This window comes from Somniosus microcephalus, chromosome 3 (genome assembly GCF_052327205.1).
Source record: "Somniosus microcephalus isolate GS21.2 chromosome 3, FLI_Smic_1.0, whole genome shotgun sequence".
NCBI classification, from domain to species: Eukaryota; Metazoa; Chordata; class Chondrichthyes; order Squaliformes; family Somniosidae; genus Somniosus; species Somniosus microcephalus.
Genome location: NC_140989.1, coordinates 105359727 through 105383512, shown reverse-complemented (window position 1 = coordinate 105383512; position 23786 = coordinate 105359727). Strand labels below are relative to the sequence as shown.

Genomic DNA, 23786 nt, shown 5'->3' with positions numbered 1-23786 from the left:
TAAAAATATAATGAAACCTACAGTTGCCCATCAAAAGAGGAGGGATCACAAAATCGAAAGAGTAAAAAATAAATTGCTGATAAACTTGTTGAGATTCATTTTGCATGTTTATTGTTTTAATTTCTCCCGTTATTTAAATGTTGCATTCCATTAAGGATGTAAATCTACGAATACATGACCGAAATTACAAGTGAAGTAAAGATAAAACTGGAATACCCAGCATTTGCAGCCCACTTCCACTGGCTATACAGATGTACAATTTTGCTATTGGTCCAAATCTATTGCCTCAAGGTGGATGAAATATGAAGCAGGAATCATACCTGAGAAATTTGTAACTTCTGGTGCTGTACTACCAATTTACTGGTAAAACTAATTCTGTGTATGATTTATAATAGCAGCAGAAAACATGTCTATTCAAGGTGTGTTTAGTCAGCTCAGTGGATTTTAGTGCTCGTTAAATAGAGTGCCCAAAGTAATATTTCATCTGCTTTTATTGTAGGAATTCCTAAGAGATGTGTTCAATCTCCTGTTTTTACTGCCAAGCCTGAAGGACAGACAGCAACCAAAGTGCAAGTCCCATTCCTCCAGAGCAGCAGCCTACGATTTGCTAGTGGAAATGGTGAAGGGCTCAGCAGAAAACTACAGGTTGCTACACAACTGGGTGATGGCACAGCACATGCAGTGTAAGGAACATCTATAATACTGTATGATATATATATATATTTTAAATCTTTTTAATTGTTCCCTCGTTCAAATAAATGAGGGAACAATTAAAGTAAATTGATTGGAGGATGACATATAGCAACTTTTCAATAAAGACTAAATGGAACATCTTTAAAGGATTAGTGCTGAGCATGTAGGACACCTACATACTTAGGATCAGCAAGCTCAAGACTAAATAGACATGACCTTAAATGGCTAACTTGGCTTTAGAAGGGAAAGATCCGGCCCAACTAAGCTCCTTGACTTTGAGAAAGTGACAACTCAAGTGGCCTGTGGTTAAACTGTTGTTTGTGTACCTAGACTTCCAAAAGGCATTTGATGAGTTCTGCATGAAAGGCTAGTAGTTAATATCAAAACTGTGGGGATTAAAGGTAGAACTTGAATAGATGAGCAATTTGCTGTAGGGTAGAAAACAACAGATATTTGTGATGAGTTACATCGAAGTGGGGTGTCCCAGGGCTCTGTTTTGGGACCACTATCCTTTCTAATTTGCATCAGTAACTTGGATTCACAGATTCAAGGCAAATTTGTCAAATTTTGGAGATGATATCAAACTAGGAGGGACAGTCGAATAGAAATTGTAAAACAAGTTGGACAAAATGAGTGTGCCAAACAATTAGATTTGAAATTTATTGCAGACAAGTGTGAAGTACTACGCATAGGAAAGAAAAATGGACAACATACATGCCATGAATGGTATTGAAATAGCTACGGATAAAGCGGAAAGAGACCTGGGAGTCTTAGTAGAGTTGACGCTCAACATGCCCAATCAATACAGAGCAGCAATCATCAAAGCCAATTTAATGTTGAACTACATAGCCAAAACAGCAGAATACAAACAAGGGAAAGTCAGGATCAAATTTTGCAGTGTTCTGGTCAGAACACATCTTGAGTATTGTATCCATTTGTGGTCGCCAGGAAACAAGTGAGATATTCAAGTGCTGGAGGCAGTACGGAGAAGAGCCATGAGGCTGATCCTCCGTGTTGGATCTGAAATATGAGGAAAGGCTCAAGAAACTTGGACTTTTCAGCTTGGAAAGGAAGCCTCAGAGAGCTATTCCTTTGGAGATATACAAGATAGTTATTGGAGTGGAAAAGCTAAATCTGAAATACTACTTTAAATAGTGAGAGTAGAACAAAAGGATATGGGTTTAAACTCAAAAGGTAAATTTAGGATGAAGATCAGGAAGTATTTCTTGACTGTGATCAGCAGATGAAATTAACTTCCAGATAGAGTAATGAGGTGAAAATCTTGTAATCATTGAAAAACAATTAGATGCAGTGGGTTGTTGGGGGGGGGGGGGGGGGGTCTTTTTTATTCATTCATGGGATGTGGGCGTCGCTGGCAAGGCCAACATTTATTGCCCATCTCTAATTGCGCTTGAAGGTGGTGATGAGCCACCTTCTTCAACCGCTGCAGTCCGTGAGGTGAAGGTACTCCCACAGTGCGGTTAGGGAGGAAGTTCCTGGATTTTGACCCAGCGACTATGAATAACAGCGATACATTTTCAAGTCAGGATAGTGTGTGACTTGGAAGGGAACTTGCAGGTGGTGGTGTTCCCAAGCACCTGCTACCCTTGTCTTTCTAGGTGGTAGAGGTTGCGGGTTTGGGAGGTGCTGTCGACAAAGCCTTGGTAAGTTGCTGCATCTTATAGATGGTACACACTGCAGCCATGGTGCGCTGGTGGTGGAGGGAGTGAATGTTTCTGGATGGATTAATTAAGACCGGCCAAATGGTTTTCCCCATCCATAATCATCTTTTTGATTTTGTGAATAGTCCAGCTATTGCAAATGATTCCCAAGTATGCTATCGATTTTTTTTTTAAGCAGACAATTATCATGTTGAATAGGGGAACTATATCCCATAAAAATCACAATTGAGTTCTTCTGCTGATTGCTGTCATTTTTAAAGATAAATTAAGTTGTCAGAACTGAGGGCACAACAGAGTGGCAGAACATTAAGGAGGACCCATGAGTTATTGATCTTAGCCCTGTCATTGTTAGCAGATGCTGAGTGAATCCAAGGGTTTCCCTTGGAAGGAAGAGGAATTCAAGGGTTGCTCTTGAGTAGGGTTTGCAATCATGGATGTCTATTGTGATCCTGGGATTTCAAGGATAAATCCTGCTGACCCCAGTTGTGGATTGCTGTTTGCCATTACTTTTATGCAAATAATACAACTGTAAGATAAGGAACTCTGTGCCCAGGACCCACTGAGACTACCTATCTTTAAGGTTGCAGCTGTACGGTGATTTTGCTGTCACTTTAGTTCCTCGAAGTACTCCGCTGTGGGTTTAAAATCATTACCACAGTTATTCATTGTAAAATCTGAAGGTAAAAGGCCTCTTCTAGTTTGGCTGTTTGGATATCTGCCACTACACTTGCCCTTTTCATCTTTTAGTAGCCCTACTTCATTTATAGCTTGCTTGTTTACAACCATTTTCTGTTGCCTTTAATCTTTAGCCATTTCTTTTTCCAGATTGTATCCTGAATCCCTTAAACTGCCCACATTTAAAGTCACTGATGTCTAATAATAAATTGTCAATTTGGTCTTAAATAGAGTCTCAGTATAAAAACTGAAGTAAATAATCCATAAGAATGAAGTTAACTCGGAGAAACCCTACAAACAAAGTTCACTTAACAACACAAAGCTTGGGTGAATTTAGAAGCTTGGAATCCAAGGTTTGCTGCACAAAAAGGAGGCCATTCAGCCCATTGTGTCCATGCAGGTTCTTGGTTGGAGCAAACCAAAAGTAATCCTGCTGTCCTCATAGGCTGCTTTAAATACTTATCCACTTTTCCCTTAAAAGATGCAACGATCTCTGCCTGTGTCAAAGGATTCCATGCTCCAACAACCCTCTGTCACTTTAGTTCCTCGAAGTACTCCGCTGTGGGTTTAAAATTATTACCACAGTTATTCATTGTAAAATCTGAAGGTAAACGGTCTCTTCTATTTTGTCTGTTTGGATATCTGCCACTACACTTGCCCTTTTCATCTTTTAGTAGCCCTACTTCTTTTAGAGAGCTTCTTTCATGCATTTACATAATTTCCACAATGCAAACCTTGAGATTTCGGGTGATTTAAATTGCCAGGATCACATGATTGCCAGCTCCACTCTTGAGTACATTTTTGAGAATGCGAGTGGTTTGAGTTTTGGACCATTTAGAGTTTATATCATTGGGCAAAGATGGTGTTAGAGATACTGTCACTCCCTGGTTTTCAGTCTGAGAGAAATTTGACTGTTTTAACTGTGGATAGTGTTTCTTCTCGCATTCAGAACTCCCAACAAGAGTTGACAATCCTACTTACGAGCAAACTGGCGGGGGGGGAGGGGGGCGGGGAAGGTAATAATGATAGAGCTAGATATAGAAATCAGCAGTAATTGCACGCCTCAGAACCCACCAGTCAGAAATCTGACCCTATTGAGTCAATAAGCAAATACCTATGTATGGAATTGATGGAGAATTTGGAGTTCCCTGCTTCTACAATTTATACACTGCCACTGCTTATGAAAGTGGCCACTTTCGATGTTACTGTGCTTCTGAGATTGCAGCCAAAGCGAGCCATTGGGTAACGGTTAGCACTTTCTAGCAGGTGGTTCAGGATACCCACAATGCCCAGCGCAGTTGAAACTGCTCTACTGCGGCTGCACATGCACAAGTGCATGCCAGGCTGGCTGTAGGAGCAGCTGCACTGAGTCAGAAAGGAGTGGGAAGGAACAAACTGAGAAAGTCACTAGGCGAACTTGAAATTTTTTCTCCCGGGATATCAATCCTTAATTCTGGGAGGCTCCTGGACAATCCGGGAGGGTTGGCATCCCTATTCCGGGGGAAGTGGACTGCTCCATTATTGGGCAGCAAAGAGATCTTCATCTCACCCAATATTGGACTATGGGCAATGGTGCTGTTGCAACCTGGAGCTTGAGGATCATTGAGTGGCTCTGCTATGACATTTTATACCAAGAATTGTGTTTTTGTTGTACCAATGGAAGCTGACATTTTGTGCCTCCACACTCCTCCAAAGCTGATACGGTGACCTGTGTTATAAGCACAGCCAATATGGAGTGACTGCATTTATTTCTTTAGGCACATTTAACCAGCCAAGGATCAATCTGAAGCTGTCTGACCCCAGAAAAATGACCTCACTGAAAGAACATGCTGCATTACTCAGTGCTTTCTTTCCAAAGGTGGGTGGCTCCAGATCAGCCCCTGGGTTGGTCTGAAGCATCAATTCTCCTAAAGTCATTGGAATCACTTGGACTTTCCCTATAATGTATATCACCTGTATTGACTGCTGAAGGTACTTAAAAACAATACTGTTTAATACCAAGTGGTAGGGTACTTTAAACAGAAAGGTACTTGGATTGTTTATATCCTCCAGCTCAATTAGAAGAGAAATTTCTGAAGATGTAGCTTCCCCCTTTCTGAGCTACCGTTGCAGTGGTGCTTGCCAGCAGCCATCTTTATGTATCTAATGGTCAGAGGTGGGGGCAGGGGGTGGGAAAGAGGAAGAATATTGAATGTCTGGCCTTAATTTTGTTCTGAACTTCTCTCTCATATCTGTGCTCCTCCAATTCTGGCCTCTTGTGCATCCCCGATTTTTAATAGCCCCACCATTGGCGGCCGTGGTCATCTGCCCTAATCTCCTTATGTGGCTCGGTGTCAATTTTGTTTGATAACGCTCCTGTGAAGCGTCTTGGGACGTTTTACTACGTTAAAGGCGCTATATAAATGTAAGTTGTTCTACAGTGTTTAACTACACCATCCTCCTCCGGTTCAATAGCTCTATGATACTGCCATTGTGTGGTTCCACTCCTACCTGTTCCAACATAACCAGCATTTCTGACAGTGGTTTCTCTTCCCACCCCTGTAATGTTGCTGCTGGAGTGACTCTAGGAGCTATCCTTGACCCCCCCCCCTCTTTTTTACATACTGCCCCTTGGTGACATCAGCTACAGGAATGGGGTCAGCTTCCATATGTATGCTGATGACTCATCTGAATTCCACAGTGACCTGCCAGATTGCCTCTCCGACATTGAATCATGGATGAGTAGCAACATTTGGCACCGGACACAAACTCCAATCCCTTGCCATCGCTCCCCCAGCCACTCACTGAACCAAACTGCAAAATCTTAGCATCCTGATCATCCCAGAGTTGAGCTTTAAATGCCACATCTTATTCATCACCAAGGCTGATTATTTCCACCCCCATAATACTCTCCACCCCTACCTCAGACCCCTTTGCTGCCAAACTTTTATCCATGTACATGTCGCCTGTAGACTCAATTTCTTAATCCTCCGACCCTCCTTAAACTCCTAAGTGGTCCAAAATGCACCTGCCTATCCCTGGTTTGCTGACCTTTACTCGCTTCCTGTCCCCATCTTCAATTCTCTTAATGACCTCTTCTCAGTCTATCTCTGCAACCTCCTGCATCCTTTGGTCTTCCGACGCTGGCCTTTTGGTCATTTCCCTCCCTCCCTTCAGTCCACTAATGGTGACTGTCTTCAGCCACCTAGCCCCTTCTTTGGAACTTCCTCCCTAAATCCCTCTAACTCTCTTCTCCCTCCATCATACAAACCTTCTCAAACCTCATCTCTGACCAACCCTCCTAAATCTCCCACCATGGCTTAGCATCTGCTGCTTTATATTTTCTATTCATTTTCTCTGTTTCCCCCCTCTCTAAAGCACCTTTATACATTTTCTATGTTAAAAATGAAATGTAAATGCAAATTGTTGTTGATGTTGATACTGAATATCTTTTATATTACAAGGTATTGGTTCTTTTCTTCAGAAAAAACACTCTACGTTAAACTTTGACAAAATAAATTTAGTATTTTATTTAGTGGTTGTGGTCCATTACTGGATTTTTTGCTTTAGTGTAAAAAAGAACATCTGTATTAGAATCTGTGACTCTCATGACTTGTATCATTTACGGTATTGAATTAAAGCCTGCAGTTGACTATAAGCCATATATATTTGTATATATGCACGTGTATATTTCTCAACCTTTTTTGGGTTGGTCCCCACCATGAACTTCTCATATCTTCTCACACCCCTCTAGTTATGGATACTGATGCTGGTGAGTGAATTTTAAAGAAATAATTTTGGTCACTTTTTTTTAAAAGAAAGTCTTACAGGCTGGAAATTTGTAATTAGCATGCAAATGCTTTATGTCCACCATTTTAGTAGAGGCATCAAACTGTTTAAATAAATGGGTCATAGCCTCAATTTAAAAATAATAGCAAGTGGAATGTCATGACTGGGTTAATCATTTCAAACTTAACTGACACAGTTTCTAAGCTTTTACAAGGGTTAACATTTTTTTTGCATGTAATTGCCATTATGGTAATGAGTTAAAATACTCAGACTTCCGCTGGTACTATTTCTCACTTCACATTCAGTTGCATCCAGCTAGATAAAAGTTCCTGCCACAGAACATACTTGTGTGCTAAGAAAAGAACAGGAAGTTAGGAAAAAAAGTCCCATGTAGTTTAGTTACACCTGCATCACAGCAGCATATTTAGAGAGCAGCCCTATCCAGAAAATGATAGCTTTCTTGCAGAGATCTAATATAAAATGGACAATGAGATTCAGTAAGATTCTGACTATTGAGTAATTCTTATACTTTTGGAATTTGGAAAACACTTGGGAGGCTGCATTTATGGCCCATCCTAAGTGGTCCAAGGTGGTGGTGAGCCTTCTCCTTGACCGGCACAGTCCTTGTGGTGATAATGATCCCACAATGCTGTTATGTAGGGAATTCCAGGATTTTGAACCAGTGACTAGGAAGGAACTGCAATACATGTTCAAATCAGATGGTTTGTGACTTTATTTTTGATGGGACCCTTGGAGGTGATGACATTGCTGTTCTTGTCCTCAGTGGTACAAGTAGGTGGAGGGGAGGGGCCCATGGAAGCTGTCAAGGCCTTATAGTTGGTGGAAAGACTTTGAGGGCTCAGGAGGTGAGCCACTCATTACAGACTACCCAGCCTCTGCCCAACTCTTGTTACCTGGATGTTAACGTGACTGATCCAGTTAAGCTTCTGGGCAGTGGTGATGCCCAAGGTATTGATGGTGGGGGATTCAGCAGTGGTGGTGCTGTTAAAGGCCATGGGGGGTGACTGGATTTTCTCTTGTTTGGGATGGTCATTAACTAGCATTTAAATGTGGCACGAATGTTACGTGCCACTTGTCTGTCCAAACTGGGATGTTAGCCAAGTCCTGCCATGGGCACGTTTGGCCTGCTTAAGCATTGTCTCTGGAGTCGGCCACAGAGCATGCAGTCCAATAGCCAACAAACTTTCTCAGTATGAACTGAACATTGTCCTTGTGTACACCTTCAGCCTCTTTGAATATATACCTTATGGTACAAATTTCAGTTGCAAAGCATGTACCAAATCATGACTGACGAATGTTCCAGCTGTTGCTGAGTGTTTTCTCTATGGAGAAAACTTTATCTTGCTTGAATTTATCTGATCTTCACCACGTCCCACCTACACATGCTTTACTCTTCAACATTTCAGAATCATTGCTCTATGCAATGATTCTGATCACTGGCGATGGCTAGAATTTTATTTTCAGCCTTTTTAATTTTAATAATGTCCGTGAATTAATTATTTAGACATAGAAATACAAAGACACAGTGTCGCAGTGAAAGCTTCAAAGACTAAAAGTTGGCAGTGTTTCTGTAAAAAGTAATCTGTTTGAGTTCTGAAAGGAATAAGTGCAAGTAAAAGAGATGAAATTAATTTTATGATGCATTTTTCATTGGCTTGCACAAGTTGATGTAATCTCTTGAGCAGTAGCACAATTATTTTGATTTAAATTCACTTTTTTTATATAGCATCTCATGCACCATACAAGTGGGATTACTGGCCTCATGATGATGTACGAGCTGAGTGCAGGTTTGTAGGTTTGACGAATCTTGGAGCGACATGTTACTTGGCTTCCACCATTCAACAGCTTTATATGATACCAGAGGCCAGACAGGCCATTTTTACAGCTAAGGTAAGTACCGTTGAAACATTGCGTCTGATTGATGTATATCGCAAGATGAGCATGTTGTTGAATCCAGTCAAGAATCAATCCAGAGGTTAAAGTACCTTACTTTATAAATCTACCAGTAAAAATTAAAATAATTCATTTGTTGTGATCCAACATAAACATTAAGCTCTTGAATGGTTTTTTTAGCCTTGATTTTATTTTGGAGAAGGTAGACAACTCAGTTTGCACTGTAATGGTAATAGATTTATTGTCTTAACCTGTTGATATAACCTAATAATAGGAACATAATATCCAATCTTAACATTGGGGTTATGTATATATGATGTTTTACTGTGTTAATTAATTTTTAACTTGAACTGGTGAATCTCCTGTGGCCTTGCTCACAGTTAGTTGGCAGACTCTGGAAAAGTTAGTTTGTTTAAGACTTGACTCTTGCTCCCACATCTAGGGATGCTCTTTTAAGACATCTCTTCCTTCCAAAATACAAGAAAAAGCTAGTAAACTAATAGGCAATCCTTCTGTCACCCCTAGTGTCCAGCCTCTCCTTCATGTGTGTGCAACATTTGTCTTTATTTCCTTTCAACTCGCCTTTCTATTCCTTCTGAGCTGAAGAGACCCTCCAATGCACACTTTTTAAGAAGAAAAAAATAAAGACACACTGCAGTCTCCTGCCATAATTTGTTATTTTTCCAGGACCTCAAAACTGTGCAATGCCTTACCTCTGTTAGTCTTTCCTCCTATAACAATCAAGCTTTTAAAACCCAAGCTTGCTGTCATCTAAGGCATTTGGGAGCCTTCAACTTTCACCTTAGTATCCCAATTTAAAACAAACTGCAGGTAACCAATTCAACAGTACAGCAGAATAACCCCATTCTGATGTAATAACATTGTAACTTGAATTATTAATCAGTACTTGCTTTGGGAAGGTAACTCTCTTGTAGTGTATATACCAAGGCAACAGCAATATGCTTCAACCTTCATTTTATAAGCTGGATGGCATTAATATGAAAATTTAAGCTGCAAACAGATCACTGGATGTATAGAAATAGCTTAGTTCCTAGCATTGATGATAAATCTGATTTCTGGCTCAGTGCACTAATCCAAGCATCTGTAAATTGAGGTAAGGTTTCAAGTAGTATGTAGTTTCACGTCTTCTCCCTTTTTTTAAGAACATAACATAAGAAACAGGAGCAGGAGTAGGCCAATCGGCCCCTCGAGCCTGCTCTGCCATTCAATAAGATTATGGCTGATCCAATCTTTGCCTTAACACCACTTTCCCGCTCTCTCCCCATACCCCTTGACTTCCTTGTAATTGAAATGTCTGTCAATCTCCGCCTCGAATATATTCAATGACTCCGCCTCCACAGCTCTCTGGGGTAGAGAATTCCAAAGATTCACGACCCTCAGAGAAGAAATTCCTCCTCATCTGTCTTAAATGGGCAACCCCTTATTTTGAAACTATGCCCCTAGTTCTAGATACCCCCACTAGGGGAAACATCCTCTCTGCATCCACCCTGTCAATCCCCCTCAATCTTGTATGTTTCAATAAGATCACCTCTCATTCTTCTAAACTCCAATGAGTATAGGCTCAACATTTCGTCATACGTCATCTCTTCATCCCAGGAATCAACCTAGTGAACCTTCTCTGCACTGCCTCCAATGCAAGTATATCCTTAAATATGGAGACCAAAACTGTACGCAGTACTCCAGGTGCGGTCTCACCAGCACCCTGTAAAGTTGCATCAAAACCTCCCTACTTTTATACTCCATACCCCTTGCAATAAAGGCCAACATTCCATTAGCCTTCCTAATTACTTGCTGTACCTGCATGCTAACTTTTTGCGTTTCATGTACTAGGATCTCCAGATCCCTTTCTATCGCAGCATTTTGTAGTCTCTCCATTTAAATAATAATTTGCTTTTTCATTCTTCCTTCCAAAGTGGATAACCTTACATTTTCCCACATTATACTCTATCTGCCAATTTTTTGTCCACTCACTTAACCTATCTATATCCCTTTGCAGACTCTTTGTGTCCTCCTCACAACTTGCTAACCCAACTATCTTTGTATCATCAGCAAATTTGGCTATAGTACACTCAGTCCCCTCATCCAAGTCATTAATATAGATTATAAATAGTTGAGGCCCCAGCACTGATCCCTGTGGCACCCACTAGTTACTGATTGCCAACTGGAAACTGACCCATTTATCCCGATTTTCTGTTAGTTAGCCAATCCCCTATCCCTACCAATATATTACAGGTACCCCCAACCCCGTGAGCTCTTATCTTGTGCAGTAACCTTTTATGTGGCACCTTATCGAATGCCTTCTGGAAATCCAAATACACTGCATCTACTGGTTCCCCTTTATCCACCCTGTTACATCCTCCAAGAACTCTAGCAAATTTGTCAACCACGATTTCCCTTTCATAAAACCATGTTGACTCTGCTTGATTGTCTTATGATTTTCTAAATGTCCTGCTATTCCTTAATAATGGATTCCAGCATTTTCCAAATGACAGATGTTAGGCTAACTGGCCTATCGTTTCCTGCTTTCTGTCTCCCTCCTTTCTTGAATAGTGGCATTACATTTTCAGTTTTCCAATCTGCTGGGACCGCACCAGAATCCAGGGAATTTTGGTAGATTACAACCAACGCATCCACTCTCTCTGTAGCCACTTCTTTTAAGACCCTAAGATGCAGGCCATCAGGTCCAGGGGACTTGTCGGCCTTTAGCCCCATTAGTTTGCCTAGTACTTTTTCTCTAGTGATAGAGATTGTTTTAAGTTCATCCCTCCCTATAGCCCCTTGATTATCTATTTTTATTTCCTTCCTCTGCCAATATAAAACTTTCCTTGTACGAATACAAGTCAGAGGAAGTTGTGATTAAACTGTACAGTGCTCTGGTCAGACTGCACCTCGAATACTGTGGCCAGTTCTGGTTGCAGAGAAGCGAGGAAGATATTCAAGCACTAGAGGCAGTGCAGAGATGAGTCTTAAGATTGATTCCTAGTGTAAAAGGTCCAAGTTATGAGGAAAGACTGGAGAAATAGATAATAATTATCTATTCTGTATTTGATAATTGAGAAGTACATAAGTATGATGAAGACCAGGGCAATAGATTGGAGAAAAGTTGATTTTTGAGGGGCTGAGAATAGAATTTGGGGAAATAAAATGAACAACAATATTGGCAAACAATGATGGAAAACATTTAAAACGGTATTCAACAGAGTCCAAGAAAGATCTATTCCACTAAAAAGCGAGGGTAAGAAAAGAGGCATACACTAAGTACATGGACAGCAAGGAGAGCATGACGAGGGAGAATACAAAGATTAGGAGAGAAGTCAAAAAAACAATTAGGAAGGCAAAGAGGAACTACAAAATTAAATTATCAAGGAACATAAAACACAAAAAACATAATCTAGGCACAAAAGGCATCAAGGGGTATGGAGCGAAAGCGGGAATATGGCATTGAGATAGAGGATCAGCCATGATATTGAATGGCGGAGCAGGCTCGAAGGGCCTACTCCTGCTCCTATTTTTCTATGTTTCTAAAACAAAATGGTAAAATATTCTACAAGCACATAAATAAAATAAAAAGTCGAGATGGGAATAGGGCCGCTAAGGGACGATCAGGTTAAAATCACAGGCAGCGATAGCGAAATGGCAGAAATATTAAATAATTACTTTGCTGCCATATTTAACAGGGAGACAGATCAGGTGGACATGACATTGGAAGATGGGATTAGAAATAATATAACTGCATTTCAAATTTTAAAAATGAGAAATATTAAATAAACGAATCAAACTCTGAGGATAGAACCCCTGGTCTAGACTGATTACATTCGTGCATTTTACAAGAATCACAGAGGCATTACTACACGTATTTAATAATTTGTTAGAAAAAGGTGTAGTGCTAGAGCACTAGCGGATAGCTAACATAATACCTATATTTAAGAAGGGCGATAAAACATGTCCAGGGAACTATAGACCTGTCAGCTTAACGTCGGTGACAGGAAAAATAATAGATTCCCTACTAAAGGAAAAAGTAGAAGAACATCTAGAAGCCAAAAATATAATCATGAATAGTCAGCATGGGTTTCAAAAGGGAAAGTCTTGCTTGACCAACCTCATTGAATTTTTTGAAGCGGTAACGGAGAGAGTAGACAAGGGTAATGGAGTAGATGTAATTTATCTAGATTTCCAAAAGGCCTTCGATAAGGTACCACAAAATAGACCAATGAATAAGGTGAGAATGCGGAGTCAGGGGAAAAGTAGTAGAATGGATAGCTAGCTGGCTTCAAGACAGAAAGGAGAAAGTAGGGGTTAAGGGTAGCTATTCAGAGTGGCAGAAGGTGGAAAGTGGGGTCCCACAAGGATCAGTACTGGGACCAATGTTGTTCAAAATTTATATTAAGGATTTAGACTTTGGAATCAAAAATACAATTGCTACATTGGCAGATGATACCAATTTTTTTTGGGGGGGTGGGTGATGGTCAATACGGAGGAGGAGTTCAACATATTGCAAGAAGACATATTAATAAACTTGCAGAATGGGCATATCATTGACAAATTAATTTCAACACAGATAAATGTGAGGTATTACATTTTGGTAAGAAAAATAAGGAAGTCATTACTTGGAAAATAAGAATATAAATGGGGGAAAAGTGCAAAGGGATCTGGGAGTACAAATACACAAATCACTAAAAGTAGCGACGCAAATTAATAAGGCCATAAAAAAGGCAAACCAAGCACTGGGGTTTATTTCCAGAGGGATAGATTTGAAAAGTAGAGAAGTTATGCTGAACTTGTATCAAACATTGGTTAGGCCACACTTGGAGTACTGTGTACAATTCTGGTCGCCATATTATAAAAAGGATATAGAGGCACTGGAGAGGGTGCAAAAAAGATTTACAAGGATGATACCAGAAATGAGTATATCCCTGTCAGGAAAGGATGAACAGGCTGAGTCTCTTTTTTTTCTTTTGAAAAGAGAAGGCTGAGGGGTGACCTAACAGAGGTCTTTAAAATTATGAAAGGTTTTGAAAGAGTGGACACCGAGAGTGTGTTTCCACTTGTGTGGGAGAGCAAAACTAGAGGCCATCAATATAAGATAGTCACCAAGAAATCAAATGGGGAATTCAGAAGAAACTTCTTTGCCCAGAGAGTGGTGAGCACGTGGAACACGCTACCACAGGGAGTGGTTGAAATGAATAGTATAGATACATTTAAGGGGAGGCTAGATAAGCATATGAGGGAGAAGGGAATAGAGGTTATGCTGATAGTTAGACGAGGAAAGGCGGGAGGAGGCTCGAGTGGAGCATAAACGCTGGCATGGACTGGTTGGGCTGAATGGCCTGTTTCTGTGCTGTATATTCTATGTAAATTCGGGCTGTTCAACCTAGAAAGGAGGCATTTGAGAAGTGACCTTACAGATGTGTATAAGTTAACTAACAACAACAACTTGTGTAAAGAAAAACTGGACGCCTAGCCAAGGAAGGAGATATTGGGAGAAGTGACCAAATGATGGGTCAAAGAAATGGATTTTAAGGAATGTCTTGAGAGGGGAGAGAGAGGTGGATGGCTGTAGGGATGAAATTCTTGTGCATGGGACCTAGGCACTTTAAGGTACAGCTGCCAGTGGTGGGGCTAAGGAAGATAGGAATTCACAAGAGGTCAGAGCCAGAGAAACGGAAAGTTCTGGGGGAGGGGATAGGCTGGAGAAGGTTGCTGAGGTATTGGAGGGGCGAGGCCATGCAACGATTTAAACACACAGATGAGATTTTTAAGTTTGAGGCATTGTGTAATCAGGTTAAGGGTATAAAAACATAAGCAATAGGAGTAGGCCATTTGACCTATCGAGCCTGCTCCGCCATTCAATAAGATCGTGGCTGATCTCCTACCTCAACTCCACTTTCCTGCACTATCTCCATATCCCTGGATTCCCTTAATATCCAAAAATCTAGCGATCTCTCTTGAATGTACTCAACGATGGAGCCTCCACAACCCTCTGGGGTAGAGAATTTGAGATTCACCACCCTCGCTCCTCATCTCAGTCATAAATGGCTGACCCCTTATTCTGATACTGTGACCCCTGGTTCTAGACTCCCCAGCCAGGGGAAACATCCTCTCTGCATCTACCCTGTCAAGCCCTGTAAGAATTTTGTATGTTTCAATGAGATCACCTCTCATTCTTATAATCTCTAGAGAATATAGGCCTAGTCTACTAGATCTCTCCTCATAGGACAATCCCCCCATCCCAGGAATCAGTCTGGTGAACCTTCATTGCACTCCCTCTATGGCAAGTACATCCTTCCTTGGGCAAGGAGACCAAAACTGTATACAAGTGTGGTCTCACCAGGGCCCTATATAATTGCAGTAAGACATCTTTACTCTTATACTCAAATCCTCTTGTAATAAAGGCCAACATACCATTTGCTTTCCTAATTGCTTGCTGTACCTGCATGTTAACTTTGTGATTTGTGTACAAGGATACCCAGGTCCCTCTGAACACCAACATTTCCCAATCTCTCACCATTTAAAAAATACTCTGCTTTTCTATTTTTCCAACCAAAGTGGATAACTTCACACTTCTCCACATTATATTCCATTTGCCATGCACTTGCCTATTCACTTAGCTTGTCTATATCCCCATGAAGCTTCTTTGCACCCTCCTCACAACTTGTATTCCCACCCAGCTTTGTATCATTAGCAAACTTGGATATATTACATTTGGCCCTCTCATCCAAATCAGTGATATAGATTGTGAATAGCGGAGGCTCCAGCACTGATCCTTGTGGTACCCCACTAGTTACAGCCTGCCAAACCAAAAATGACCTGTTTATTCCTACTCTGTTTTCTGTACGTTTAGCAATCCTCAATCCATGCTAGTATATTACCCCCAATCCAGGAGCCCTAATTTTGTTTAATACCCTCTTGTGTGGCACCTTATCGAATGCCTTCTGAAAATCCAAATACACTACATCCACTGGTTCCCCCTTATCTATTCTGCTAGTTAAAACCACAAGAAACTCTTAACAGATTCGTCAAACACGATTTCCCTTTCATAAATCAGTGTTGACTCTGCCCAATCCTATTATTATTTTCTAAGTGCCCTGTTACCACATCCTTAATAATAGATTCTAGCATTTTCCCTACTACTGATGTCGGGTTAACTGGCCTGTAGTTCCCCGTTTTTTCTCTTCCCTCTATTAAATAGTGGGGTTACATTTGCTCCCTTCCAATCCACGGGAACTGTTCTAGAATCTATGGAATTTTGGAAAATGGCAACCAATGCATCCACTATCTCTATAACCACCTCTTTCAAAACCCTAGGATGTAGGCCATCAGGTCCAGGAGATTTATCGGCTTTCCGTCCCATTAATTTCTCCAGTACTATTTTTTTACTAATACTAATTTCTTTCAGTTCCTCATTCTCAGTAGAGCCTTGGTTCTCCACTACTTCTGAGAAGTTGTTTGCGTCTTCTTCCGTGAAGACATACACAAAGTATTTGTTTAATTTCTCTGCCATTTCCTTATTCCCCATTATAATTTCTCCTGTCTCAGCCTGTAAGGGACCCACATTTACTTTCCCTCACTTCAGATATAACTAAATCACTTTAAACTCAAGATAAAATTCTATCATATTATGGTCACTCTTCCCTAAAGGCCTCTTCACTACAAGGTTATTAATTAACCCTTTCTCATTGCACAATACTAGATCTAAAATAGCCTGTCCCTAGTTGGTTCCTCAACATACTTATCTAGACAACTATCTTGCATACATTCCATGAATTTGTTCTCCACACTATTACTTCAAATTTGGTTTGCCCAGTCTATGTGGATTAAAGTCCCCCATGATTACTGTATTACCCTTGTTACATGTGCCTCTAATTTCCTGATTTATACTCTGCCCTACATTGCAACTACTGTTTGGGGGCCTATAAACAACTCCCACCAATGTTTTCTGCCCCTTGCTGTTTCTTAGCTCCACCGAAACTGATTCTACTTCTTGATTTTTGGAGCTAAGATCCTTTCTCTCTGCTGTCTTTATCCCATCCTTTATTATCAGGGCTGCCCCTCCTCCTTTTCCATTTTGCCTATCTCTTCTAAAAGTTAAGTATCCTGGAATATTTAATTCCCAACCTTGGCCACATTGCAACCACATCGCCATACTGGCTATTGACATAAGACATAAGAACATGAGACGTAGGAGCAGGAGTAGGTCATTTGGCCCCTCAAGCCTGCTCTGCCATTCAGTAAGATCATGGCTGATCTGATCTTGGCCTCAATTCCACTTCCCTGCCCGCTCCCCAGCACCCTTGACTCTCTCTTACCATTCAAAAATCTGTCTATCTCCACCTTTAAATATATTCAATGACCCAGCCTCCACAGCTCTCTGGGTAAGAGAATTCCAAAGATTCACAACCCTCTGAGAGAAGAAATTCCTCCTCATTTCCATTTTAAATGGGTGCCCCCATATTCTGAAATTATGTCCCCTAGTTCTAGATTCTCCCACGAGGGGAAACATCCTCTCTGCATCTACCCTATCAAGCCCCTTCAGAATCTTATATTTCAATAAGATCCCCTCTCATACTTCTAAACTCCAATGAGTATAGGCTCAACCTTTCTTCATAGGACAGCCCCTTCATCTCCGGAGTCAACCTCGTGAACCTTCTCTGAACTGCCTCCAATGCAAGTATATCTTTCCTTAAATAAGGAGACCAAAACAGGATCCTCCCCCTCCCACTCCAAGTTCTTTAACGAGGAGATGTCTTTAACCCGGGCAGGCAACACAACCTTCGGTACTCTCGGTCGCGGCTGCAGAGAACAGTATCTATCCCCCTGACTATACTGTCCCCTACCACAACTACATTCCCTTTCACTTCCCCCCCCACCCCCCCCACCACTTGAATGGCCTCTTGCACCATGGTCAGCTTGCTCATCCATCCTGCAGGCTTTTCCCTCATCCACACAGGCAGGAAGAACCTCATACCTGTTGGACAAGGGCATAGGCTGCGGCGGCTCCTCCAGCACTGCACCTGGGGTCCCCTTACCTGCCTGAGTTGCAGTCATACCCTGTCCCTGACCACACCTGTACCATTACCTAACCGAAGGGGTGTGACTGCCTCCTGGATCAAAGTGTCCAGGTAACTCTCCCCATCCCTGATGCCCCGCAGTGTCTGCACCTCAGACTCCAGCTCAAAAGCTCTTGAGCTGAAGTTCCTTGAGATGCAGGCACTTACTGCAAACGTGGTTGTCCGGGATCACACTGCTCTCCACAAACTCCCACATGCTACAGTTGCGGCACACCGCCTGCACTGCCATCCCACTATGACCTTGTTTTATTTAATACAGTTTAATTACATTTGTAATTAGGTAACTTAGTTTACAGTGTAGTTTCTTGACTACTTGACCTAGATTAAGTTCTGGGTACTGAAATTAAATATCTACCTGTAACACACAGCACTACAAGTAGTGTAGGCAAAAACAGCAACTCCTCCTTTCCCCCCTTTCTCCAAAATTCCCACTCTTTCCAACTTCCCAAATAAAACACTCCGTTTAAGTACACTCCATTTTAATCCCGCTCTGAAGACCTGTTTACTCTTAGGGGGCGATTTTGTGACTGGGGACTTGTTGGAGGCGGGACTGCTGCTTGTTGGGTCGACGTCCCGCCTCCATTGATTTGTGGCCAACCCACGCTATTTTCCCTCGATTGACCTTGTTGAGCCTGCCCAGCAGGCTTAGCAGGCCAATCAAGGGAAAGCCTGTTGCAGAGCATGTCAACGTATGACGTTTCATCTGTCACAAATTTTTGACAGATGAATTGTCATTGTTTGGCAGCTCTGTGAAGCTGTCAAACACTGACAATCTCTGCAGTTTGATGAGGTCTTGCATACAAGACCTCATCAACCTTCTTTCTTTTACAGAAATGCGATGTTTGTTGCATCTGAGAATGCATTGGCCATCTCTCATCTGCAACACGGAGGTGCAAGACTCTCCGCATAGAAACCGACTGAAGCCTGCAGGAAGAAACAAAGGTAAGTACGCTTTTAAAAACACTTAGCACTTACCTCAGATACTCACCTCTACACTCTCTTGCACCTATCACTTACCTTCACACCACACTTTTGCAACCCCCCGACCCCCGCAGACCCAGTACTCGCCTCATTGAGCTGGCAGGTTTTGGCGTCTTCAGGAAGCCCGCACTTGAGGGCAACAAGGGGATAATCCTATTTTCTGCCTGTTAACAGGCAATCAATTGGCTTTAATCCCTTCCCGCCTCCAAGGAGCCAGAACCCGCCGTGGGACAGCTACCCGCCTCCTGGGAAGATGGCTTGGGGGCGGGTTTGCCACCCGCCCCCCCAAATTCTGCCATTTTCCCGGCAGTCTTGCCTCCATACCTGCCTCCCCAGGGCTGGCAAAATCGCCCCCTTATACTCTGAGCCTCACCCAATTTACAAGTGTTGACTCGGCTCCCCTGCTCCTGGTGATTAGCACCTGTTCAAGACAAATACTTGTAGGTGACTGACAGTTGACTGCCACTGGCAGGCAGCTTCTGTTAACTACAGTTTTTAAAGTTCTAGGTTAAAATCTAAATGTTAAACTAAATTTCACTTTACATTTACTACTTACCCACTACTTACCAGAAATTCCCACTCTTTCCAAATTCCCAAATAAAACACTCTGCTTAAGTACACTCTGTTTTAATACCGCTCTGCAGAAAAGTTAAATCGGGAATATTTAAAATTAAATTCTGACAGTAGAACAAGATGATGAGATTCAAACTGGTAAAAGATAAATTTAGGACTGATCTCCCAGAAGTTATTCATACAAAAAGTGATCAACACATGGAATGGACTTTCAGATAGCGCAGTAAAGGTGAAAACCTTGGAATTGTTTAAGAACCAATTAGATGTTGCAAAGGGGAGAATGTAGGCTCTGTCTGGATGGGTGAACAGAGATGGATCGAATAGCATTCCTCACCTGTAATTATCTTGAGTTTGTGAAATAGTGTATCTTTTAGCTGTGTTTGTTGTAATATACTGAGAGATATTGCAGCGCCACCTCTGGAGCAAGTAAGAATAATGAGCCTTGCAATTATTTTTAGACATTATGGTGTCATCCTGAGGACCAAGGAAGATGGCAGTTGTTGCTGTTCTGGCATTACCAATGCAATGATTTTATATCAACTCGGTTTTATATTTACAACATTACAATGGATAATGAATCCTTAGTTGAGTGTATAAAATTTGCAGTTATTGTCTGCATTATGTATTGATTATGAAAAATCGTCTATTGTACTGTTCCAGATGCAAAACTATCTTGGATTTAAAAAAAAAAGAAAGACAGTCATTTCATGTTGGGTTCTTATGGCTTGGAACCAAACATTTATCGGTAGCTGCAATTGCCTTCTAACTGATCTCGTGCTGTACTCCAGGCTAGGACTGGAGATCCACAGGATATCCATGGGTAGTTATTTTGTTCTACCCTTTTTGGAAAACCAAATAATGCAGCTTGGGAGCGGACATCTTTCATATGATACAGTAAGGGAAGACAAAAGGGCAAACATCATGAATATTGTAATGGGCATTTTTCCCATTTTCAAGCTTGGCTTCCTTGTGCATTATGTAACACTTACTTGAAGACCATCCATCAGGCTAACCTGACTTTCACTGATGGCGGCCAGTTAATGTAATTACTTTATAAACTGTACCAATCGAGCACTGGAATGCACCTCGAGCATTTGGTTCGAAGCTGTAACAGGTTATATTATCGCTTTATAATACATTGGTAACATATTAGCAATAAATGTGCATTTGCCACCTTGTCTTCAAATTCTTCTGATCCATCTGCCTGTGCCAGTGAAGAAACTGACGTGATTCTTGCCCGCTTGGAAAATGTTGTACTGTGGCGGTACCACCGGTTGTACCTTACATAGACACATAATTCCCTTTAACTTACCTTACTGTATGTTTAACTTACCTTTTGGGGCCGTTGCCCTTTTAACTTACCTGTTGGGGCCATTGCCCCTTTAAGACGCGCGCTGACGTCACGTCACATACGACGTGACGTACGTGCGTGCGGCGGCTGCCGGCCCGACTCGGCCTTCCAGGATGGCCACCGGCACAGCCCGGCCTAGCGTCTTGGGCCGCATCGGCCAGCCGACGGGAGCGACGCGATCTTCCGCTCCTGTGGCAAGCGCCAGCTCAGCCTGGCCTCCAGCTCCCGCGCTCGCGACTTCGGCCTCAACGGCCAACGACGCGCATCACGTGACGCCCTAAGCGCGGGAAACGCGAACAACGTGATGACATCACAACACAAACGCGATGATGTCATCACGCTCTCCACAGGACTGCGAACTCGGTCCTTGTGGAGTCCCCGCTGGGACAAGACCTATACCACGGTGCTCCTACAGTCAGCCATCTTACCTGATGTAATTAGTCTGTTCCTGTAAATAAACAACTTGTTAATAGTTCGTTGAAGTCAAACTCTCTTATTTAGTGGCGATCTACACGAACCGCTACATTGGTGACCCAACGACGTGAGTACGGGAGCTCATTAATTCCAACGTTACAATTGGTGAACCCGTATCCGTGAACGATTTTCATGGTAGCAACGCACGCCTGAACCTCGTCTTCCCACAAGACGACCAACGCACAACCGACGAACAACCACGGAACAACAACCGCCTCACTCCGCCAAAGGCGACCCCGTCTTTGCGAACGTATTCACAAGGTAAGCGCAGCCTGGAGCAGATCCCGTTTGACATGGACAAACCTCAACTGGACCCCGTTCGTTTTTTTGTGAGCAATTTTCACAAAAGAAGCACGCCATGGAAGCACCAGCCGTTTTGCTGTTGCTACTGCAATCCAGGGAGCCACAGTCTCCCTCGTGTTTTATACCGGTAGAAGCCCCGTTCGACAAGAACATCGATGTGGCGCCGACCACGCACTTGCTCACGGTCCCCATACTCGTCTTTCCTACCGCCACACGGATCGTCCGCCTCTACGTCCACAGCGACAACAAGTACAAATCTCTCCAAGCGCGGGGTACAGCATGTTCGGGCCCACAAAATCGGAGCGCGCCCTGCGGGGATACCACGAGGACTCACCCCCGCGAAACACGAGGACCCACTCCTCGCGCACGAGGACCCATCCCTCGCAAACCACGAGGACCCATCCCTCGTGAAAAACGACGACTCCTTCTCCGCCGACGACTCACCAGCCCTTCAGCCTGCTGGTTGTGTTACCTACTACACGATACGCCGTGAACAAAAGGCGTGCCACCCTCCCGGCTGTTTTCTCCTAAATCTACAACTGTTACAAGTGTTGCCGCCCTCCAGGCAGAGTTAACCCCTCCTGAAAACAACAACAACCTGGACCGTTGCCGCCCTTTCTCCAGTTTTCCCTTTAACAAACGCAAACGTCTACTGAAGCTGCACACAGCGCAGACGGGTCCAACGGGCATCCTGCGGCCGCGATCAGCCACGTGAAAGTTGCTAGCCTCACCAATCACAGGTTAACACAGTAACTGTTCACCCTCTGTTGTGTTAACGTCGTAGCACTATGGCACGCACCGTTCTGCGTGTTCCAGCCTCCTGAAGGTTTCGCTCACCTGTCGGCGAGTTCACTCACCTCGCCTGTTAAGTCCTTCTGGAACGTTCGTTTGGCGTTCCTGCAGAGTTCGTTATAACAAGGACTTGTTCCAACATCAACAGAGTCATCGCCCGCGTCCGCCCAACCTGCCCGTCACTCTGAAAAGGCCTGCTGTTTCGCACGTCTCCACGGTCCTTCGCCTGACGGATACACTTTATTCGCCACGACGCGCGTACGGATCCCCTCACGAGCAGCATCTTCGGAACTCGCTCGCCAAGCCGAGACAGCACAACCGCCGAGACCACCAGCGTCAGACCATCTCATCCTTGGACTCTCGTTAAAGCGAATTCTGGGGGGGGGCCATGTGGCGGTACCACCGGTTGTACCTTACATAAAGACACATAATACCCTTCAACTTACCGTACTGTATGTTTAACTTACCTTTTGGGGCCGTTGCCCCTTTAAGACGCGCCCTAGCGCGCTGACGTCACGTAACGTACGACGTGACGTGCGTGCGGCGGCTGCCGGCCCGACTCGGCCTTCCAGGATGGCCGCCGGCACAGCCCGGCCTAGCGTCTTCGGCCGCATCGGCCAGCCGACGGGAGCGACGCGATCTTCCGCTCCCGCGGCAAGCACCGGCTCAGCCTGGCCTCCAGCTCCCGCGCTCGCGACTTCGGCCTCAACGGCCAGCGACGCAACGACACGCATCACGTGACGCCCTAAGCGCAGGAAACGCGAACAACGTGATGACGTCACAACGCAAACGCAATGACGTCATCACGCTCTCCACAGAACTGCGAACTCAGTCCTCGTGGAGTCCCCGCTGGGACAAGACCTATACCACGGTGCTCCTACAGTCAGCCATCTTACCTGCCATCTTACCTGATGTAATTAGTCTGTTCCTGTAAATAAACAATTTGTTAATAGTTCGTCGAAGTCAAACTCTCTAGTGGCGATCTACACGAACCGCTACAGTACCCTTTTTATCCCCTTTCATCAATGTGGCACTGTATCTTTGTTTAAACATGCCCTGATCTGTCCCTCTTATATATAAAAAATTGTTCATCTCAACTGATGTCTTGATCAGCCTAAAGCATCTTGAGTCAGCTTCATGTAACTTTATTGAAAAGTATCAACTGCTGTCTGAAAACTTTTGCAAATCTTCCTTTCCACTCTACTAGTTCAGTTGCTAGTTCTCGTAATGGGAAAGTTGACCTTTTTTGGCTCATGGTTCTACTCCAACTCTAATCTTGATAATCGTGGGAAAAAAATGTGCCTCCATTGCTTCATTCTGTTATCCAGCTATGCCCAACCACATCTGTCTGATCCTCTGTGCTCTGGTATCCAGTAAGACTTGTAATGTTGCTGGTATCTTTCCTACAGTGCTCAAGATGTGTGCATCTGAACTTAGACCTGTCCAATGATGTCTGTTCATTCTCTTATTCCGAATCAACCTTTCCTTCTC

At 43.1% G+C, this 23786-nt stretch overlaps 1 protein-coding gene across 5 annotated transcripts in view; it reads left to right on the top strand.

Moving 5' to 3' along the window:
- usp34 (ubiquitin specific peptidase 34) overlaps positions 1-23786 on the top strand; it is a 277821-nt gene that overhangs the window by 150274 nt on the left and 103761 nt on the right. For all 5 annotated transcript variants that reach the window (XM_085981444.1, XM_085981442.1, XM_085981443.1 and 2 more), the window contains exons 41-42: positions 500-683; positions 8566-8729. In XM_085981444.1, coding sequence (XP_085837570.1) covers positions 500-683; positions 8566-8729 — 348 coding nt within the window. The remainder of the gene's footprint in view (positions 1-499; positions 684-8565; positions 8730-23786) is intronic.